General features: G+C 43.5%; 2 protein-coding genes across 6 annotated transcripts in view; one reads left to right on the forward strand and one right to left on the reverse strand.

Moving 5' to 3' along the window:
* LOC140201124 (butyrophilin-like protein 8) overlaps positions 1–1,725 on the reverse strand; it is a 61,928-nt gene extending 60,203 nt beyond the window's left edge. Inside the window, exons 1-2 of one of the 5 annotated variants that reach the window (XM_072264747.1) lie at positions 1,437–1,553; positions 387–416 (exon numbers count right to left, since the gene is read on the reverse strand). In XM_072264747.1, the coding sequence (XP_072120848.1) occupies positions 387–416; positions 1,437–1,498 (92 nt within the window). In that variant the 5' untranslated portion in view covers positions 1,499–1,553. Of the gene's footprint in view, positions 1–386; positions 417–1,436; positions 1,554–1,582; positions 1,604–1,654 lie in introns of those variants that run through there. The other 4 variants (XM_072264746.1, XM_072264745.1, XM_072264749.1 and 1 more) reach the window with 4 other exon arrangements.
* Positions 1,726–1,961: 236 nt separating this feature from the next.
* The window catches only part of LOC140201125 (butyrophilin subfamily 1 member A1-like), a 76,998-nt gene continuing 56,555 nt past the window's right edge, over positions 1,962–22,404 (forward strand). The window contains exon 1 of the mRNA XM_072264751.1: positions 1,962–2,045. The gene's annotated coding sequence lies outside the window, so the exon portion shown is untranslated. The remainder of the gene's footprint in view (positions 2,046–22,404) is intronic.

Genomic DNA, 22,404 nt, shown 5'->3' on the forward strand with positions numbered 1-22,404 from the left:
ACTGAAAAACTTACCTCTGACATCCTCCTTGTACCTATTTCCAAGCACCTTAAAACTATGCCATTAGCCATTTCAGCCCTGGGGAAAAAGCCTCTGGCTATCCACACGATCAATGCCTCTCAACTTTTTCACCCTCTCACATAAACCCTCCAACCCCCACCTTTTCACACCCCCTCTCCCATTCCTGCTGACCCCTAGTAGCTTTACACACCCCCTCCCACTCCTACAAACCCCCAGTAGCTTTTCACACCCCCCTCCTATTCTTGCCAATGCCAAATAATTTTTCACCCCTTCACTTATCAAAGATCCACCCGCTTCAAAAATACCACACCTTGCAGGAAGAACACAAAGACCCACAACCTTCTGCTAAAAGAAGATCACTTTACCTGTGCTTGCACATGCTCCACGTTCTTCCACTAGAAGAAACATTTTCTCCATCAAGATCCACAATTCAAATGTAACAAAAATAACCCAAAGTTCTCCTCAGGAGTAACACCAAATGACAAGACATACAAACTGTGTAAACTGTGCACCAAAGAGAAGAGAAGCTATGGAGTCTGTTCTGGAGCTGAAATGAAGAGAGTCCAGAAGGTTCACAAGAATGTCAGGAATGAAATGCATTGATCGTTCTGGGCCTGTACTTGCTGTATATTAGATGAGTGAGGGAGGAATTTCATTGAAATCTATGAATATTGAAAGGGTAAAATACAGTGGATGATGGCTCTGGGCCTGTACCAGCTGAAGTTTAGAAGAATGAGGAGGTGATCTCATTGAAACCTATCGAATACTGAAAGGCCAAGCTAAGGTGGATGTTTCCTACAGTGGGAAGTCTACGATTTGAGGGCACAGGCTCAGAATGAAAGGATGTCCCTTCAGAATAGATGAGGAGGAATTTCTTTAGCCAGGGGATGGTGAATCTGTGGAATTTATTGCCAAAGACAGCTGTGAAGGAGATGTCACTGGGTATATTTAAAGTGGAGTTTGATCGGTTCTTGATTAGTCAGGGTATCAAAGGTTACGGGGAGAAGACAAGAGAATGAGGTTGAGAGAGCTAATGAATCAGCCATGATGGAGTAGCAGAACAGACTTGGCGGGCTGAATGGCCTGATTCTATTCCTATGGTATTATATGCAGGCAGATTTAACGTTTGTACAAATATAGTCTTCAGAAAAGACAGGTACTCAAGAATTCGCAGTTTTTAGACCGAGATCAACGGAGAGAACAAGAGGATTCTGAAAAAGAAATAAGCACGTGTTTAACAGGGTGCCAAGGGTACGGGGCGATGGCCGCTGAGTACAAATTGGGAAAGAGTTAGCGAGCCGGGGGCAGAAGTTCAATGTCAGTCACTGACAGGCTACAGGCACTCTTACGAAACCCGTTAACTGAAACGCAGCCTCTAAACCTCCAGCACCCAGACCAGCCTAGACCCCACTCACCCCCAGTCCGCAGGCCCTAATACTACCACACCGTGCCCCTCTCGGGCACGAGTGGCCTCCATGCCCGCTTGAAGGTTTCAACGTTGCAACTTTCTAATGCACACACGCCCACGCCCAGCGCGGACATTAAGAGAGCAGTGGCTGACCCGGTCGTTCAGGGGTACACGGACACCAGGAGTGAGGCGCCCCGGACGCTAACCTGCACAACGGACACTCACCGGGCCCGGAACACACCAGCTCGCTTCCTCCGCGCGTCCTGCACCCGCTAACCCGTCTCCCACCTGCCAGCCAATCAGCGAGCAATGGGGCGTTCATTAAAAAATCACGCCTTTCAAAGTTCGCGGCCCGATTAGTGGCTGGGGCCGGCAATCTGGGCCGCTGGTTAGTTTTATTGGCAATTCTGTCTGTCAATCCGAAGTGATAGGGGCGGGGTTAATTAATCCGAGGTGCTTGCTTGTCTGATAGGCTGTCAATCTCAAGTGACGGCCTGACCTGCTAACGACCCGCAGGGCGGCATCCGATCCGCAGGTTCCGCCCCTTCCTGCCTGAACCGCTGCAGCGAGCGTTTCGCTTTTCTTCAGACGCCGTATCCCTCGTCTGCGGCTTCAGGTAAACTGTATCCTGTCGGGGGCGGGTGAAGAGCCGAGGGTTCGGTATTAGTTTCTTTCATGGTGTGTTTGGGTGTGTGTACGAACAACCGATTTCAGCCTGTTCTGGGCGGCAGCCAGCCTACATCTGGGTTAGACTATGAGATTCCAGAGATGGGGAGGTTAGACTATGAGGACAGATTGAGTCGCCTGGGACTGTACTTGCTGGAATTCAGAAGGATGAGAGGAGATCCTACAGATTCCAGTGGTCAGTGAGAGTTGAACTTGGGGACATGGCCTCTAGATTTGGAGGAGTAAATTTAGGGCAGAGATGAGGAGGAACTGCTATCCCTAAAGTGGTGAAGCTGTGATATTCTCTGCCCAATGAAGCAGTGGAGGCTACCTCAGTAAACGGATTTAAGACGAGGTTGGATGGATTTTTGCATAGTAGTGAAATTAAGGGTTAGAGGGAAAAGGCGGGTAGGTGGAGATGAGTCCATGGCCAGGTTAGCCACGATCCTATTGAATGGTGGAGCAGAGCTGACGAGCCGGATGACCTACTCCTGCTCCTATTTCTTATGTTCTTATGAGAGGAGAGTGGACCATGGGAGAAAGGGAAGGAGGAGGGGAACCAGGGGGAGGTGGTAGGTGAAGAGGGAAGTGTGAGAGGGGAGCCCGAATAGGGAATGAGAAATGAGACAAAGAATTCCCAGTGTTGGGGAAATTGATATTTGTACTATCAAAAACAAAAGAGATTCTGCAGATGCTGGAATTCCAGGGCAACACACACAAAATATTGGAGGAACTTGTGTCAGACAGCATCTATGGAGAAGAATAAACAGTCGACGTTTTGGGTCAAGACTATCCAGTCTTGGAGGCTATCCAGACAGAATACGAGGTGTTGCTCCTCCAATGCGAGTGTGGCCACAGAGGAATCCATGAGCAGTCATGTCAGAATGGGAAGTCTTATTGAGGTGGTGGAGACTGGGTGATCCTGCCTTTTGTGGTGTATAGGGTGCCTACTTTTGTGGTGCTTGATGAAGTGCTTCTTGGTTGAATCTCATCAGGCAGTATAACCACAGCAAAGCCCAGTTTCCCAGGTGCCAACACTAAAGCTGGCTTTGGTGACTTATCTATATCCATTTTTTCTGTCCTCCTTCCTGTCAGTTTCCACCCAAACACTTCTGATTCTGTATCTGTACGTCTCTGCACTTGTGCAGAGGGACAATAAACTGGATTTGATTCAAGACGTGCTTGTAGTCCAGTGAAGTACATCTCAGGCATTCCCTACATTCTATTGAGATGTGAAGCAACACTTCCACATCCGACTCCTCCAAGCCCACTTCTCCACCATCTGAATCAGAATCAGGTTTATTGTCACTGATCTGTGTCAAGAAATTTGTTGTTTTTCAGCATAAAAATTGTTAAAAGATACAATGAATTTTTTTTAAAAAGTAAGTTGTGCGGATAGGTAGCGTGTCCATTTGGAAATCTGATGGCAGAGGGGCAAAAGCTGTTCTTAAAACGTTGAGTGTGGCTTCAGGCCCCTGTACCACCTCCCTGATGGTAGCAATGAGAAGGGGTGATGAGGGTCCTTAATGCCACCTTTTTGTGGCACCGCCTTTTGAAGATGTCCTAGATGCTGCAGAAGCTAGTATCCAAGATGGTGCTGACTGAGTTTGCAACTTTCTGCAGTATTTTCTAATCCTGTGCAATTGTTCCTCCATCCCATATTGGAGTTGGAACCAGTTCAAATACTCCCCATGCTACATCTGTACAAAATATCAAGATTCTTCAGTGATGTACCAAAGCACCTGCGGTTAACCTGAGGGTAGCAGACACCAACAGAATCAGCAAACTCATTCGTAAGGCCAGTGATGTTGTGGGGATGGAACTGGACTCTCTGACGGTGGTGTCTGAAAAGAGGATGCTGTCCCAAGTTGCATGCCATCTTGGACAATGTCTCCCATCCACTACATAATGGACTGGTTGGGCACAGAAGTACATTCAGCCAGAGACTCATTCCACCGAGGTGCAACACAGAGTGTCATAGGAAGTCATTCCTGCCTGTGGCCATCAAACTTTACAACTCCTCACTTGGAGAGTCAGACACCCTGAGCCAATAGGCTGCTCCTGGACTTATTTCCTGGCATAATTTACATATTACTATTTAACTATTTATGGTTTTATTACTATTTAATTATTTATGGTGCAACTGTGTCAAAAACCAATTTCCCCCAGGATCAATAAACTATGACTATGACTAACACTTTGTGGATACAGGTTCTGGCGACAAAAACAAGTTGATTGGGGACATCAGTGGGCTGACCAGCATCTGAGGAAGCAAAGGAGATAGGTGGGTGGGCATGGTGGTCAGAACATAGAGCAATACAGCACCGGACAAACTGTTCAGCCTGCAATGTTGTGCTGATCTCAATGCAATTTTACGCTCATTGACTTGTGTATCTTTGAACTTCCTTTATTTTCTTATGTTCATGCATTTATCTAAAAGCCTCTTAACTCTACCAAACTGCCAGAATCCAGTACTACCCTGGGTAATTCATCGCGGGCACCTGCTACTCTGTGCAAAAAGAAAATTCTTATCCCTCGTTATCCTTAAACTTATCCCCTCCCCTCCCTCTAACCTTGGGTGTCCTCAGGTGTTTGATGTTTCTATCCTAGGGAAAGATTCTGACTGGTTGGGCCAAAGGGCTTGTATTCTTGCTGCATTGCGTAATGACTCTCACATTAAGACTGGTACTGCATAGGAATAGACCCTCTGTTTGTACTGATCATAATGCCTACTTCAACAACTACTGGAAGACTCAGTGATTTTCAGTAATACCCTGACTCAAATATCTGCGAAACATCTGTCATTGTATTAAGCAGTCAACAACTGAGTCTCCAGGCCCCCAGAAAATAGAATTTGGACAAGTTATCACTGCAGATATTTCTCATGTGGAGGAACAGAGGGTTCTTGGGTTCCATATCCATAGATCCCTCAAAATTGCCACACAGGTTGATAGGTTGATTAAGAAGGCATATGGTGTGTTGGACTACATCAGTCAGGAGATTGCATTTATGAGCTGCGATATAAACTTTGCAGTTCTTTCAAACTGGTTTTACCACACTTGAATATTGTGTTCAGTTCTGGTCAGCTTATTATAAGAAGGATATTGGAATCATTAAGAGGGGGTGCTGAGGAGATTTACCAGGAGCCTGGATTAGAGAGTATGTTATCTGGTCAGGTTGAGTGAAGGAAGAGGAGAGACGATTTGATTGCAATGTAGAAGGTTATTGAATGCACAGAGTGGGCAGTCAGCGTCTTTATCCCAGGGCAGCAATGGCTAATACCAGAGTACATTCTTTCAAGATCACTGGAGGAAAGTTTAGAGGAGATATCACGGTAGTGTTTTTTTTACACACAGTGGGAAGTGCATGACTGATATAAGACTGCAGAAAGTCTTAAGTATAAGGGAACAAAGGAAGGTCATGAATTGTGTAGGAGAGAAGGGTTCAATTGATCATGTAGTTGGTTAAAGAGTTGGCTGAAGATTCTGTATTGTGCTGCACTCTTCTATAATTTGAGTTCATGATATCAGTTCAAAATGGTATTCCACTTGTACTCCCTGATCCCAGAGACATCTGTCAAGGAATTGTTCTCCCACACCAATCCATCATGCCATATTCTCTGAAAGTTTTGTATATGTCAGTGAAATAGCATATCATGTTGCTGAATTAGCAGAATAAAGGGCTGGTCTGCTTATGTATCAAACTTGCTATCTCACACCACAAAGATTGGCACAGGACCACTATTTCCACCATTTGCCAAACATTTGATAGAACTATTCAAAGCTAGCTGAATCCTATCAGTTTGGAGTAAATAGTTAATGTGAAAATAGGCAACGAGGAAGTCCAAGGCAAAGAAAAACATGCAGAATAATTAACAATAAGGAGGTTTTGAAAAGGGAAAGCGAAGTGCTGACATTCAGTTCTATTTTGGGAGAGTTGTAGGAGGTTTGTTTCTCACACAAATGGTGATCAGGTTGTGTTGGAACAGAATGATCTGTTTTTGAGCTGTGCTGATGTTATATTTAGTAAATCCTCCATAGTGTAATGTTTCAACGTGCACCAGAAGGCATTTGAAAACAAAATTTTAAACGACATTCTGCAGATGCTGAAATTTTTGAGCAACTCACAAGATGTTCAAGGAATTCAGAAAGTCAGGCAGCATCCATAAAGGGGAGAAAACAGTTGATGTTTCGGGTTGAAGACTGAAGTCCTGATGGAGGGTCTTGTCCCAATGCATTGACAGTTTATTCTGCTCCATAGATGCTGCTTAATTTGCTGAGTTCCTCCAGTGTTTTGTGTATTTTACTCAAAATAAGATTTCATTCAGAATAACACTTAGGTATTTCATGTGTGGGATCTGGAATTTATTACTGATCCCTATTTGCCATTTAGAAGGTAAGGTAAAGGTTATCCCACATTGGTGGGATTTCCAGGATATAGACCGAAGTCAGAATGGTGTGCTATTTGTAGGTGCTTGTGTTCCCATGTTCAATAATTCCATTTAATATCAACGAATGTATACTATGTACAACTTGGAATTCTTGTTCTTCGTGGACATTCACAAAAACAGTAGAGTGTCCCAAAGAATGACCAGCAGTAAAAACATTAGAATCCCAAACCCTCGCCACTCCCCCTCACATGCTTAAGCAGCAGCAAAGCAACCACCCTCCTCTACTTCAGCAAAAAAAGGCATCAGCTTCCTCCACCCATCAACAAAGCAATGGCAAAGTCCCCAAGAAAGTCCATGATCTGCTGTTTAAAAAAAACTAATTGTTCACATGACAATTTGACCCACCACAGGCTCTTTTTCTCCCTAATAAACGAACAAAGAGGTGTTCCCTCTTCACAGCAAGAAGGGAGACCAACAAGGACAAACAATTCACTGATATGCGGTGTTAAAATCTGCCGCGTCGTTTTTTTCCTGAGTTCTCCGACTCAAGAATCGGCAACAAACTCCCCTACCAATGAGAGAGTGTGCATGATTTGCTGAGTACAGAACCCCCCAATAGTTGATCCATAAGACATAGGAGCTTAATTAGGCCATCAGGCTGCTCAGCCATTCATTCCTTCATGGCTGATCTTTTTTTTCTCCTCCTCAACCCCAGTTCCCGGCCTTCTCCTTGTAACCTTTGATGCCATGTCCAATCAAGAACCTATCAATCTCTGCCTTAAATACACCCAAAGACCTGGCCTCCACAGCTGCAGGTGGCAACAGATTCTACAAATTCACCACCCTTTGGCTAAAGAAATTTCTCCGCATCTATTTTGAAAGGGCGCCCCTTTATCCTGAGGCTCTGTCCTCTTGTCCAAGACTCTCACCATGGAAACATCTTTTCCACATCTACTCTGTCTAGGCCTTTCAACATTTGAAAGGTTTCAATGAGATCCCCCCCTCATCCTTCTGAATTCTAGTGAGTGCAGACCCAGAGCCATCAAACGTTCCACGTATGATAACCATTACATTCCTGGAATCATCCTTCCTTGTGAACCTCCTCTGGACCCTCTCCAATGCCAGCACATCTTTTCTAAGATGAGGGGCCCAAAACTGTTCACAATACTCAAGGTGAGGCCTCACCAGTGACCTTATAAAGCCTCAGCATCACATCCTTGCTCTTGTATTCTAGACCTCTTGAAATGAATGCTAACATGGCATTTGCCTTCCTCACCACCGACTCAACCTGCAAGTTAAACTTCAGGGTGTTCTGCACAAGGACTCCCAAGTCCCCCTGCATCTCAGATTCCTGGATTTACCCCCCGCTTAGAAAATAGTCCACACATTTATTTCTACTACCGAAGTGCATGACCGTGCATTTTCCAACATTGTATTTCAGTTGCCACTTTCTTGTCCATTATCCTAATCTGTCTCCGTCCTCCTGCATCCTACCTGTTTCCTCAACACTCTCTGCAAACTTGGCAACAAAGCCATCTATTCCATCATCTAAATCATTTATATACTGCATAATACTCTAACCATGTCAATAACTTTACTATAATACCATGGGCTCTTAACTTGGTAAGCAGCCTCATGTGTGGCACCTTGTCAAAGGCTTTTTGAAAGTCCAAAACATCCACTACATCTCCTTTATCTTTCCTACTTGTAATCTCCTCAAAGAATTCCAACAGGTTCGTCAGGCGGGATTTTCCCTGAAGGAAACCATGCTGACTTTGTACTGCCTTGTCCTGTGTCACTAAGTATTCCATCACCTGAGCCTTAACAATTGACTCCAACACCTTCCCAACCATTGAGGTCAGGCTAACTGGTCTAAACTTTCCTTTCTGCTGCCTTCTTCCTTTCTTAGAGTGGAGTAACATTTGCAATTTTCCAGTCCTGTGGCACCATGCACGAGTCCATTGATTTTTTAAAAAATCATTTCTAATGCCACCACAATATCTAATGCGGCCTCTTTCAGAACCCGAGGGTGCAGTTCCTTTGGATCGGGTGAGTTATGAACCTTTAGGTCTTTCAGTTTTTTGAGCACCTTCTCTCTTGTAACAGTAACTGCACCCACTTCTCTTTCTTCGCACACTACAACATCTGGCATACTGCTAGTGTCTTCAACGGTGAAGACTGGCACAAAATACTCATTTAGTTCATCGGCCATCGCCTTGTTCCCCACTATTATTTCTCTTGCCTCATTTTCTAGCGGTTCTATATCCACTCTCATTTCTCTTCTATTTTTAACACACTTGAAAAAACTTTTACGATCCACTTTGATATTATTTGCCAGCTTGCTTTCATATTTCATCTTTTCCCTCCTAATGATTTTTTAGTTGCTCTCTAGGTTTTTTAAAAACCTCTATCTTCCCACTAATTTTTGCTTTGTTATATGCCCTTTTGTGTTTACAATAGCTTTGACTTCCCTTGTTAGCAACGGTTGTACAATTTTACCATTTCAGTATTTTTTCATTTTTGGAATACACATGTCCAGCACCTTCCTCATTTTTCCCAGAAATGCATGCCATTGCTGCTCTGCTGACATCCCTGCCAGCAGCTCCTTCCAACTTACTTTAGACAACGCGTCTCTCATACCACTGTAATTTCCCTTCCTCCACTGAAATATTGCTACATCAGACTTTACTTTCTCCATATCAAATTTCAAGTTAAACACAATTATATTGTGATCACTGATTCCTAAGCATGCTAATCTCCTACGGTTCATTGCATAACAGCCTATCCAGTATAGCTGATCCCCTAGTAGGCTCAACGACAAACTGCTCTAAAAAGCTATCTCTTTGGCATTCAACAAACTCACTCTCTTGAGATCCATTACCAACCTGATTTTCCCAATCAACCTGCATGTTAAAATCTCCCATGACTACCATAACATTGCCCTATTGACCTGCGTTTCTATTTCCTGTTGTAACCTGTGGTCCACCTCCCAGCCACTGTTGGGAGGCCTGTATACAACTGCCATCAACATCCTTTATCCTTTGCAGTTTCTTAACTCAACCCACAAGGATTCAACATCTTCAGATCCTATGTCACATCTTTCTACTGATTTGATGCCATTCTTTACCAGTAGAGCCAAACCAGCCCCTCTGCTTACCTTCCTATCCCTCTGATATAATGTGCAATCTTGGACATTCAGTTCCCAACCTCAACTGTCCTCAGCCACGATTCAGTGATGGCCACAACATCATAACTGGCAATCTAAGATCATCCACCTTATTTCTTATATTACATGCATTTAGATACAACACTTTGAGTACCATATTTGCTATCCTTTTTGATTTTGCATCCCTATTAATTTGATACTCAACCTGTTGGTTGCAACTAAGTCCCATCAACTGCCTGCCCTTCCTGACAACCTGACTGCACGCTGCCTTTACTTTTTTACCATCCGTCCTATCCTGAGTCCCATCACTCTAGTTCCCACAACCCTGCCAAGTTAGTTTAAACCCTCTCCAATAGCTCTAACAAATCTGCCTGTGAGAATATTGGTCCCCCTTGGGTTCAGGTGCAACCTGTCACCTTTGAACAGGTCATACCTCCCCCAGAAGAGATCCCAATTATCCAAGAACCCTGAAGCCCTGCCCCATGCACCAGCTTCTCAGCCACAAATTTATCTGCCAAATCATCCTGTTTCTACCCTCACTGGCGAGTGGTACAAGCCGCAATCCAGAAACTACTACCCAGGAGGTCCTGCTTCTCAGCTTTCTACCTAACTCTCTCAATTCTCTTTTCAGGACCTCATTGCTTTTCCTTCCTATGGCATTGGTACCAATATGTACCAAGACATCTGGCTGCTTCCCCTCCCTCTCCAAAATGTGGGTGCAATATGAGACATCCCTGAACCTGGGCTTGGGGGGGCAACATATCATCCGGGTGTCCTGTTCACATTTCTCTCTTTCCCTTCTGTACCATGGATCCATGCTCATCCCCCACAAAAGTATCCAAAGCGTTATACTTATTTTTGAAGGGAATGACCACAGGGGTGCTCTGCTGTAACTGCCTATTTCCATTTCTCTTGACAGTGACCCAGTTACTCGCCTTCTGTAACTTCGGAATGACCACTTCTCTGTAACTTTGATCAATTATATCCTCGCTCTCCCATACAAGCCAAAGGTCATCTAGTTGCTGTTCCAGATCCCTAACGTGGGTCTTCAGGGAGCTGCAGCCTGATGCACTTCATGCAGATGTAGTTCCCCGAAAGACTCTGGGTCTCCCAGTTCTTCAACATCCGGTGTGAAGAACACACCACAGCCATTTAAATGGTGCAGTAAGAGAGGGAAAAGAAACCAAAAAGGAAACCTTAACAGACGCTTTACACAGACCCGAAGCCTGGTTTGAATCAAAGCCTGCCGCTTCTACTTTCACCACTGGCCTACACCCGACAATAGCCGCTCCTCTTATCCCTTCTGTACATTTATTTAGTTCGTAGAGCTCTGTTGACGCCACTGATAGGTGCTGTACAATGGACAAATGCCCTCAAAGTTCCCTTTTTAAATAACTGCCACCAACCTGTGAGAAATAACTTTTGGTAGAGCTCTTTTGATGCTGCTGATAGAATTCAGTGTTCGATTTTCTCCCGCAATACTTCAGTCGGTGGCACTGCTCGACTAGCAAACAGGTTGCAGGTTGAGCATCTTGTGGCTTGTCAAACTGATCTCTACAGCAAAGGCTTGAACATAATCTCCTACCTTGCAGTGTACTATGACCAAATTAAATTGAGGAAATTATTTTCCAGCCCTACTCATAATTCCATTGCAAAATGTTTGCTGCATAGCCTTCAGTCATGTCCTGCAAACATGTATAATCTTCCTTCCCAAGATCCGCAAAGAGCATTGTACTGATAGTCTGAAACAATAGTTCTCTTTCTTGCACCCCAGGACGACTTCCATTTTTTAAAAATTTCTTTCCTTTTTTTTCTCTCCTTTCCCACTTTCATGCATGATCCCCCGATGCTGCCATCTACCACTGAGTTACTTGGTTCCAGATGTCTCATCTACTGCGAATCCTACACCTAAGGATGCTCTTGAGCAGAAGCGCAGTCAGTCCCCTTCTACTGAGATCCTCACTTGTCTTGCTAAACCTGTTAGGTGTTCAACAACTTCTTCCTTCAGCTCCAGTCATTTCCTTCAATTAAATGTGCAAGGCCTATCCTACGTGAGAAATGGGGATGATCCATGTTTACTCAATTTTGGATTCCTCTGTTCCATCTTATTCTGGTACTTTGACTGCATTGATGCTGCTATCTGTACTGATAGAGGATTCAAAATTCAACACCTTTTGCAATGTTTGTCTTTCACAGTCATTGCTAGGGTATTGCATTGGACATTTTGTACTGAGGACCAGAAATTCTGCAAAGCAAACATTCAGTGCAGATAAAGATGATTGGTTCCTGTGTTCTGAAAACAATGATTTTTTTTGAGTAATTATTATATTGGGTCTGCTGTTACAATTAACTTGTCTTTTAGTTCATCTCTTAGTGGCTCTGATCAACCTATAGATTCACTTTCAAGGACTGTTCATCTCATGTTCTCGATATTAATTAATTGTTTTTTTATTTACTATTATAATTTTTCTTTCTTTTTGTATTTGCACAGATTGTTCTCTTTTCAGTACTGGTTGTCCACCTGTTGGTGCAGTCTCTCATTGATTCTATTATGGTTATTGTATTTATTGAGTATGCCCCCAAGAAAATGTATCTTAGGCTTGTGTATGGTGACATACAGTGGCATGCAAAAGTTTGGGCACCCGGAGTCAAAATTTGTTACTGTGAATAGTTAAGTGAGTAGAAGATGAACTGATCTCTAAAAGTCATAAAGTTAAAGATGAAACATTCTTTTCAACTTTTTAAGCAAGATTAGTGTATTATTTTTGTTTTGTACAATTTAGAGTGGGGGAAAAAAAGGAAAAGAGCATCATGCAAAAGTTTGGGCACCCCAAGATTTGAGCTCTCAGATAACTTTTAACAAGGTCTCAGACCTTAATTAGCTTGTTAGGGCTATGGCTTGTTCACAGTCATTGTTAGGAAAGGGCAGGTGATGCAAATTTCAAAGCTTTATAAATACCCTGACTCCTCAAACCTTGTCTCAACAATCAGCAGCCATGGGATCCTCTAAGCAGCTGCCTAGCGCTCTGAAAATTAAAATAAATGATGCCCATAAAGCAGGAGAAAGCTATAAGAAGATAGCAAAGCATTTTCAGGTAGCCGTTTCCTCAGTTCGTAATGTCGTTAAGAAATGGCAGTTAACAGGAATGGTGGAGGTCAATGAGGTCTGGAAGACCAAGAAAACTTTCCGAGAGAACTGCTCGTAGGATCGCTAGAAAGGCAAATCAAACCCCCTGTTTGACTGCAAAAGACCTTCAGGAAGATTTAGCAGACTCTGGAGTGGTGGTGCACTGTTCTACTATGCAGCAACACCTGCACAAGTATGACCTTCATGGAAGAGTCATTAGAAGAAAACCTTTCCTGCGGCCTCACCACAAAATTCAGCATCAGAAGTTTGCAAAGGAAAATCGAAACAAGTCTGATGCATTTTGGAAACAAGTCCTGTGGACTGATGAAGTTAAAATAGAACTTTTTGGCCGCAATGAGCAAAGATATGTTTGGAGAAAAAAAGGTGCAGAATTTCATGAAAAGAACACCTCTCCAACTGTTAAGCACGGGGGTGGATTAATCATGCTTTGGGCTTGTGTTGCAGCCAGTGGCACAGAGAACATTAGCAAATTTGCAGATGAGACAAAGCTGGGTGGCAGTGTGAAATGTGAGGAGGATGTTATGAGAATGCAGGGTGACTTGGACAGGTTGAGTGAGTGGGCAGATATAGTTTAATGTGGATAAATATGAGGTTATCCACTTTGGTGGCAAGAACAGGAAGGCAGGTTATTATCTGAATGGTGTCAAGTTAGGAAAAGGGGAAGTACGATGAGATCTTGGTGTCCTTGTTCATCAGTCACTGAAAGTAAGCATGCAGGTACTGCAGGCAGTGAAGAAAGCTAATGGCATGTTGGCCTTCATAACAAGGGGAGTTGAGTATAGGAGCAAAGAGGTCCTTCTGCAGCTGTACAGGGCCCTGGTGAGACACACCTAGAGTATTGTGTGCAGTTTTGGTCTCCAAACCTGAGGAAGGACATTCTTACTATTGAGGGAGTGCAGCGTAGGTTCACGAGGTTAATTCCTGGGATGGTGGGACTGTCATATGTTGAAAGATTGGAGCGACTGGACTTGCATACACTGGAGTTTAGAAGGATAAGAGGGGATCTGCTTGAAACATATAAGATAATTAAGGGATTGGACACGCTAGAGGCAGGAAACATGTTCCCGATGTTGGTGGAGTCCAGAACCAGAGGCCACAGTTTAAGAATAAGGGGTAGGCCATTTAGAACGGAGTTGAGGAAAAACTTTTTCACCCAGAGAGTTGTGGATCTGTGGAATGCTCTGCTTCAGAAGACAGTGGAGGCCAATTCTGTGGATCCTTTCAAGATAGAGTTAGATAAAGCTCTTAAAGATAGTGGAGTCAAGGGATACGGGGAGAAGGCAGGAATGGGGTACTGATTGTGGATGATCAGCCATGATCACAGTGAATGGCGGTGCTGGCTCGAATGGCCTATTCCTGCACCTATTGTCTATTGCCAACCAGTCAAAGGATGAAAACATTTCTGAATACTTTGCAGAACTGCGCAAACTTTCCTAGTACTGTCACTTTAGAAATTGGCTTTCTGATGGATTAAGGGACAGGCTTGTATGTGGCATGCATAAAAGCACTTAAAATAAGCTACTGTCAGGAAGAGACCTAACCTTAAAACAGGCATTGACCATTTCAATATTGTTGGAGACTGCAGAAAAGAATGCAGCAGAACTATAGAAAAAGAGGTTAGAATGTGAAATGCACAAAATGTCCCTGAATGGTACAAAAAGCCAAAAATGTGGCAGATCTTCCCATGATGCAAATGACTGTTGGTTCAAAGCAAAAGTTTGCAGAAAGTGTCGCAGACAAGGTCACAGAGTGTGCAAGGTAGACAAAAAGCACAACCAACTGAACACAAAACTAAGCAATTACGAAAAGTGACCGAATGGGAAACAGAATCAAACAGCACATAGTTTGACAAAGGTGAGCTGTCATACTTAGAACTGCAAAGTATAGATGTGTCTGATGTAAAACTAATAATGGAGCTGGATACAGTGTCAGCTTTGTCTATAGTTCCAGAGGCTGACTGCAACAGACTGTTTGCAGAGCTACCATTAGAAAAGACCTCAGTGATGCTGAAGATCTATACAGGCAAAAAAAATGTCTCCCAAAGGCAAACTGAAAGTAAATGTGACTTATAGAAACCAAACACAGCAGTCTTAGAGCTTTAGATGTTGGAAAGTAGAGTGCCAGCACTTTTTAGATGTGGATGGTTGAGAAAAATCCAACTAGACTGGCACTCAGTCAAAGCTCTCAATGCGGCATCAACAGGCAACTGCAGCCCAAGTGGTAGCACTAACCAGAGACTGTCCCAGCTGCTTAATGCTAATGAGAAGATGTTTGAGAAGGCGATTGGTAAACTCAAAAGCATAAAGGCCAGAATTGGCCCTCTCTTCTCCACCCTCCACCAACCCCCGCCCCCCAACCCCGGTGACAACTGTATTGACCTGTTTTTTGGTGCATGCTGACTTGGATCAGTGAAGACTTGGTTTTGTGTGTTTTAATGTAACCTACCAGACAACGTAGGAACAGTTGGCCAAATGATGACCAGCAAATCAACTGAGTAGGTGGTTGGTGTGTTTCCACTAATACAAGGCCTCTCTGCTCCAGAAGTATGTCTGCATCGTGAATACTATCACAAATGCAAATACATCCTTTCCGTTTTGAGTCAGAGATTCTTTAAAGTCGGGAGGGAGGTTGCTTTTCTTCGAAGTGGCATTGACCACATCATTGAAAGTTTACCTCTGTCCACTTGTGAATCTTTCCCCATGAGAGAGCTGAATATAGTGTCTACTTTGGGACTGTGCCCATCCCAATGTAACTGACTGAGTCCAGTTACAGCTTCTGTGTTAGTTCAGGAGAGGATGCAGGCATCACTAGCCCTTGCAATATTTTTTTTATTTTATTTTAGATATACAGAGCAGAACAGGCCCAACAAGCCCAACGCCCATCAACCCAATCACAGGTCAGTTTACAATGACTGATTAACCTACTGATTGGTACGTCTTTAGACTGTGGGGGAGGAGGATTAGTTGGATATGTGGCGGTAGCCAGAGACCCATATAGTTTTGGATATTAGATTACCCACATGGCCCAAAGCATTATTTGCAGTGGAACAGTCCTTTCCACCACCATTTCTTAGCATTCTGAAGGGAGAAGAGTGTAGAATGTGAGTTGGTAAATGACTTGTGTGAGTGCTTCAGCAATGATTGATTGACATATAAAATGTCCATGGAACTTTAGATGGTTTCACAGGTGCTTTCATTAATTTGGTTGAACTATCTACAATGTGTACGTTTATTGCATGTTGAATCATTGTATGTAAAGTGATGCAGTCTTTTATCAGTATTTCAGTGTGAGCCTTCAACTGAAATGGTGTCAACATAAATGTTTGTTATTGTAAGTAATTTCATTCAGTGACCTTCCCAGTCCTTTCCCAAATTCTGTTCCAATCTCATTGAGAGAGTGAGATGGTGGCGTTACCTATGACCTTAAAATGTCAGAGCATTGGCTCAGTTCAAAGCACTTCCCTCTCTGAGCCAGATGCATTGCAGGAATTTTCAAAAGTTCAAATATTATCAAAGTAGGTGAATGTCACCATATACTATCTTGAGATTCATTTTCTTGTCACCACAGTTGATCAGAATCAATGAAATACTACACACAAAGACTGACAGACAAATGACCAATGTACAAAAGAAGACAAACTACAAATATGAAACAAAATCAAATAATAACAAAATAATTAAATAATAATAATTAAGTAAGTAGCAAATAAATGACACTTAGAACATGAGTTGTGGAGTCCTTGAGAGGTCCGTAGGTTGTGGAATCAGTTCAGTGTTGTGGTGAATGAAGTTTTCCACACTAGCTCTGCAGATAAAGGAAAAATAAAAACTTGGCAGAACAAATTTATTAAAAGCAATAGATAAGCAGCAACCAAATAAAGTACAGAAGATCATAGTACTCTGTATGGACTCTCCTTGAACCCACACCATCAAGATTCAGTGCATCTGCTCATGATTTGAGCAAGCAATGGTAGTAGCACACACAAAATGCTGGAAGAATGCAGCAGGTCAGGCAGCATCCATGGAAGTGAACAGACAGTTGATGTTTTGGGACATGTCCTTACCTCGGGCCTGGAAAGGAAGGGGGGAAGATGTCAGGGGAAGGACAATAGCTAGAAGGTGATAGGTGAAGCCAGATTAGTGGGAAGGGTAAAGGGTATTTGCCAAGTGCCATATGTTTCAGTGACATTAATTGAAAGATAAATATAGTCCATGACCTTTCATCTTGAGCACAAACCTAAATCAGAGTCACGTAGGAATAGACTTTTGATCCATGATGTGTGTGCCAGCCACGTTGCCAATTTAAACTGCACATTTTGCCTGCAAATGGTCCATACCTCTCCCTCCCTGCCTCTTTATCTGTGTAAATGCCTCTTAAATGATACCTTCGTATCTGCTTCAACAGTTCTTCTGGAAGTAGTCCAGGACTATCACTCCATAAATATTTAAAGAAAACTACAACATGTATATTTTAACTTACCCACTACTTGCCTTGTGTAGTCTGATATTTGGCATTTCCACTCTAAGGAGAAAGACATTATATATGTGATTCTTCGGATGCTGGAAATCTATAGTAATACATGGGAGGTAGCACAATGCAGTTGCCTTTAAGGAGTTTGTACGTTCTCCCCGTAACCGCATCAGTTTCCTCCCATAATCCAAAGATGTGTGGCCTGGTATGTTAATTGGTCATTGTAATTTGTCCCAGGTTACTGTAGGCTAGTACTAAACTGGGGGATTGCTGGGCGGCATGGTCCAAAGAGCCAGAAGGGCCTATTTTGCATTGTATCACTATAAATAAATAACACTGGATAGGTATCAAGAGTCAGCTCTTTATTCCTTTACATAGATGCTGCGTGACCTGCTGAGTTCCTCCAGCATTTTCTATGAAGAGAAAGACACTAATTACCTAACCTATGCCTCGTAATTTTAACACTTCTATTGGGTCATCCCATAGCCTCTTGAAGCTCCAAAGTAAACAATAAAAGCTTTCCAAATCTCTCCTTATAGCTAACTATCTCAAATCCAGGAAACATAGGAGAACCTCTTCTACATCCTTTACAAAACCTTCCTGCAATGTAACTGCCAGAGCTGCGTGCAAATGTACCAATGTGGCCTAACAAGTTGTATATAGCTGCGATATGTTTGAATTTGTTCCCTTGTTGGGATAATGATTGGACTTTGCTCTCAGAACTTAAAATGCGAACTGAGTTAAATCTGAGTTCAGCAGATCAGTTGTTCCAGAGATTGTTTTATCAAGCAAATGAACCGGAAGACCACAACCTTTGTGAATTGGTGATAACATCTCCTCCTCGTTGATGATCAACACTGGTGCACCTCAGGAGTGTGTGCTTAGCCCTCTGCTCTACTCTCTATATACCCATGACTCTGTGGCTAGGCATAGTTCAAATACCATCTATAAATTTGCTGTGATACAACCATTGTTGGTAGAATCTCAGGTGGTGACGAGAGGGCTTACAGCAGTGAGATAAGCCAACTAGAGGAGTGGTGGCACAGCAGCAACCTGGCACTCAAGGTGTGTAAGATGAAAGAGCTGATTGTGGACTTCCAGAAGGGTAAGACGAAGGAACACATACCAGTCCTTAGGGGGATCAGAAGTGGAGAGAGTGAGCAGTTTCAAGTTCCTGGGTGTCAAGATCTTTGAGGATCTAACCTGGCCCCAACATATTGATGCAGTTATAAAGAAGGCAAGGCAGTGTCTATACTTTATTGGCTTGAAGAGATTTGGTATGTCAGCAAATACACTCAAAAGCTTCTATAGATGTACCATGAAGAGCATTCTGATAGGCTGCAACACTGTCTGATTTGGGGGGGGGGGGGGGGGGGGCTGTTGTAGAGAGTCGTAAATTTAGTCAGCTCCATCTTGGGTACTAGTCTACAAAGTGCCCAGGACATCTTCAAGGAGCAGTGTCTCAGAAAGGCCGCATCCATTAGTAAGGACATCCAGCATCAGGTAGGAGATATAGAAGCCTGAAGGCACACAATCAGCGATTCAGGAACAACTTCTTCCCCTCTGCCATCCGATTCCTAAATGGACATTGAACCCTTAAACACTACCTCACTTTTTAAAAAATATATATTTCTGTTTTTTGTGTGATCTTTAATCTATTCAACGTACGTATACAGGTTTCCCCCGCCATCCAAAGGTAGAGCGTTCCTATGAAACGGTTCGTAAGCTGGAATGTCGTAAAGCGAAGAAGCAATTACCATTTATTTATATGGGAAAATTTTGTGAGCATTCACAGACCCAAAAATAACCTACCAAATCATGCCAAATAACACATAAAACCTAAAATAACAGTAACATATAGTAAAAGCAGGAATGATATGATAAATACACAGCTTATATAAAGTAGGAATACTTTTCCACAATCATTGCCTGAACTGTTCTCCATAGCGAAAATTTCATGCAAGCGCTGTCAGCAAAAACACGGCGCAAGCGCTCTCCAGTAACCTTTAAGCTATGAAGCTGCCAAATCATACCAAATAACACGTAAAAATCCACAGCCGATATAGAGTAGAAATAATGTACGTACAGTATAGTATCACTTACCGGAATTGAGAAAGCGCGGAGCACACTGATGGTGGTGTGTTAGACTGAGTCGTCGGAGTTTAGGTGGTGCAGTGGCCCCCACCCTCTGGGCAGCAAACCAATACCGATCCGCAAAGCATGCAGGGGTACAGTGGTAGCCGGGACGCACACAGCACATCTTTAAGGAAATGGCCGAAATAAACATGCTAATTAATCAGGTGCCACCCGGCACGTTATTATCGGCCCAGATCAGTGCTGATTGCATTGCCTCTGATCTGGGCCGACAATTACATGTCGGGCAGCACCTAATTAATTAGCATGTTTATTTCAGCTTTTTTCTTAAAGATGTGCTGTGTGTCTCCCGGCTACTGCTGCATTCTCCGCGAATCGGTATCTGTCTGCGGCCTGGGTGTTGGGGTGGTGGGACACTGGGGTGTCATCTTGTCGTCTGTTTCCATTAGAGCAGGCAGCTCATCTTCTCCTATGAATGCCCGCCTCAATGTTGAAGGTTGAGGTTCATCGTCTGCTGTGGCTGATGTGGAAGGCTTGCTTGACTGCTGAGCCTCGAGCATTTTTCTATCATACAGTTCTTTGTAAGCACTCAAACCATCCTGCAAATATCCCCTAAACCAATGTACCAGTTCAAAATTAAAGTCATACTTTATCATTACTCATTCGGTTTCGATTGTTATCCTTTCCTCTTCCAATTGCATCAACTCTTCATCTATCAGTTCTTGGTCATGGGATGCCAAAACCTCTTCAACATCATTTTCGTCAACTTCCACAAGCCAAACTCACTTAGTCCTTACTTTGTTCACCACGATCGAAACGCTTAATTGTGTCTAGTTTTACGCTAAGTCTAACACCCTTACGAGCTCTTTCAGGCTTTTCCGATACCTTAGAACTCATCTTGCAAACGGATGCTCACAGGCACGTGTTTAAGCCTTCTTCCCCTCTGCCATCCGATTCCTAAATGGACATTGAACCCTTGAGCCCTTGCTCCTTTAATCTCTGATCATAATGCATACTTTCTAAACCAGGCAGCATCCTGGTAAATCTCCTCTGTACCCTTTCCAATGCTTTCACATTCTTCCTATAGTGAGGTGACCAGAACTGGACACAGTACTCCAAATATGGCCTAACCAGAGTTTTATAGAGCTGCATCATTACATCGCAACTCTTAAACTCTATCCCTCGACTTATGAAAGCTAACACCCCATAAGCTTTCTTAACTACCCTTTCCACCTGTGAGGCAACTTTCAGGGATCTGTGGACATGTACCCCGAAATCCCTCTGCTCCTCCACACTACCAAGTATCCTGCCATTTACTTTGCACTCTGCCTTGGAGTTTGTCCTTCCAAAATGTACCACCTCACACTTCTCTGGGTTGAACTCCATCTGCCACTTCTCAGCCCACTTCTGCATCCTATCAATGTCTCTCTGCAATCCTTGACAATCCTCTACACTATCTACAACACCACCAACCTTTGTGTCATCTGCAAACTTGCCAACCCACCCTTCTACCCCCACATCCAGGTCGTTAATAAAAATCACGAAAAGTAGAGGTCCCAGAACAGATCCTTGTGGGACACCACTAGTCACAATCCTCCAATCTGAATGTACTCCCTCCACCACCACCCTCTGCCTTCTGCAGGCAAGCCAATTCTGAATCCACCTGGTCAAACTTCCCTGGATCCCATGCCTTCTAACTTTCTGAATAAGCCAACCGTGTGGAACCCTGTCAAATGCCTTACTAAAATCCATATAGATCACATCCACTGCACTACCCTTATCTATATGCCTGGTCATCTCCTCAAAGAGCTCTATCAGGCTTGTTAGACACGATCTGTCCTTCACAAAGCCGTGCTGACTGTCCCTGATCAGACCATGATTCTCTAAATGCCTATAGATCCTATCTCTAAGAATCTTTTCCAACAGCTTTCCCATCACAGACGTAAGGCTTACTGGTCTATAATTACCCGGACTATCCCTACTACCTTCTTTGAACAAGGGGACAACATTCGCTTCCCTCCAATCCTCCGGTACCATTGTGGACAGCAAGGACATAAAGATCCTAGCCAGAGGCTCAGCAATCTCTTCTCTCGCCTCATGGAGCAGCCTGGGGAATATTCCGTCAGGCCCCGGGGACTTATCTGTCCTAATGTATTTTAACAACTCCAACACCTCCTCTCCCTTAATATCAACATGGTCCAGAACATCAACCTCACTCGTACTGTCCTCACCATCATCAAGTTCCCTCTCATTGGTGAATACCGAAGAGAAGTATTCATTGAGGACCTCGCTCACTTCCACAGCCTCCAGGCACATCTTCCCACCTTTATCTCTAATCGGTCCTACCTTCACTCCTGTCATCCTTTTTTTCTTCACATAATTGAAGAATGCCTTGGGGTTTTCCTTTACCCTACTCGCCAAGGCCTTCTCATGCCCCCTTCTTGCTCTTCTCAGTCCCTTCTTAAGCTCCTTTCTTGCTTCCCTATATTCCTCAATAGACCCTTCTGATCCTTGCTTCCTAAACCTCATGTATGCTGCTTTCTTCCACCTGACTCGATTTTCCACCTCACTTGTCACCCATGGTTCCTTCACCCCACCATTCTTTATCTTCCTCACCGGGACAAATTTATCCTAACATACCGCAAGAGATCTCTAAACATCGACCACATGTCCATAGTACATTTCCCTGCAAAAACATCATCCCAATTCACACCCGCAAGTTCTAGCCGTATAGCCTCATAATTTGCCTTTCCCCAATTAAAAGTTTGCCTGTCCTCTCTGATTCTGTCCTTTTCCATGATAATGCTGAAGGCCAGGGAGCGGTGGTCACTGTCCCCCAGATGCTCACTCACTGAGAGATCTGTAACCTGACTCGGTTCATTACCTAGTACTAGATCTATTTTGGCATTCCCCCTGGTCAGCCTGTCCACACACTGTGACAGGAATCCGTCCTGGACACACTTAACAAACGCTGCCCCATCTAAACCCTTGGAACTAATCAGGTGCTAATCAATATTAGGGAAGTTAAAGTCACCCATGAT

This window comes from Mobula birostris, chromosome 8 (genome assembly GCF_030028105.1).
Source record: "Mobula birostris isolate sMobBir1 chromosome 8, sMobBir1.hap1, whole genome shotgun sequence".
Classification (NCBI taxonomy): Eukaryota; Metazoa; Chordata; class Chondrichthyes; order Myliobatiformes; family Myliobatidae; genus Mobula; species Mobula birostris.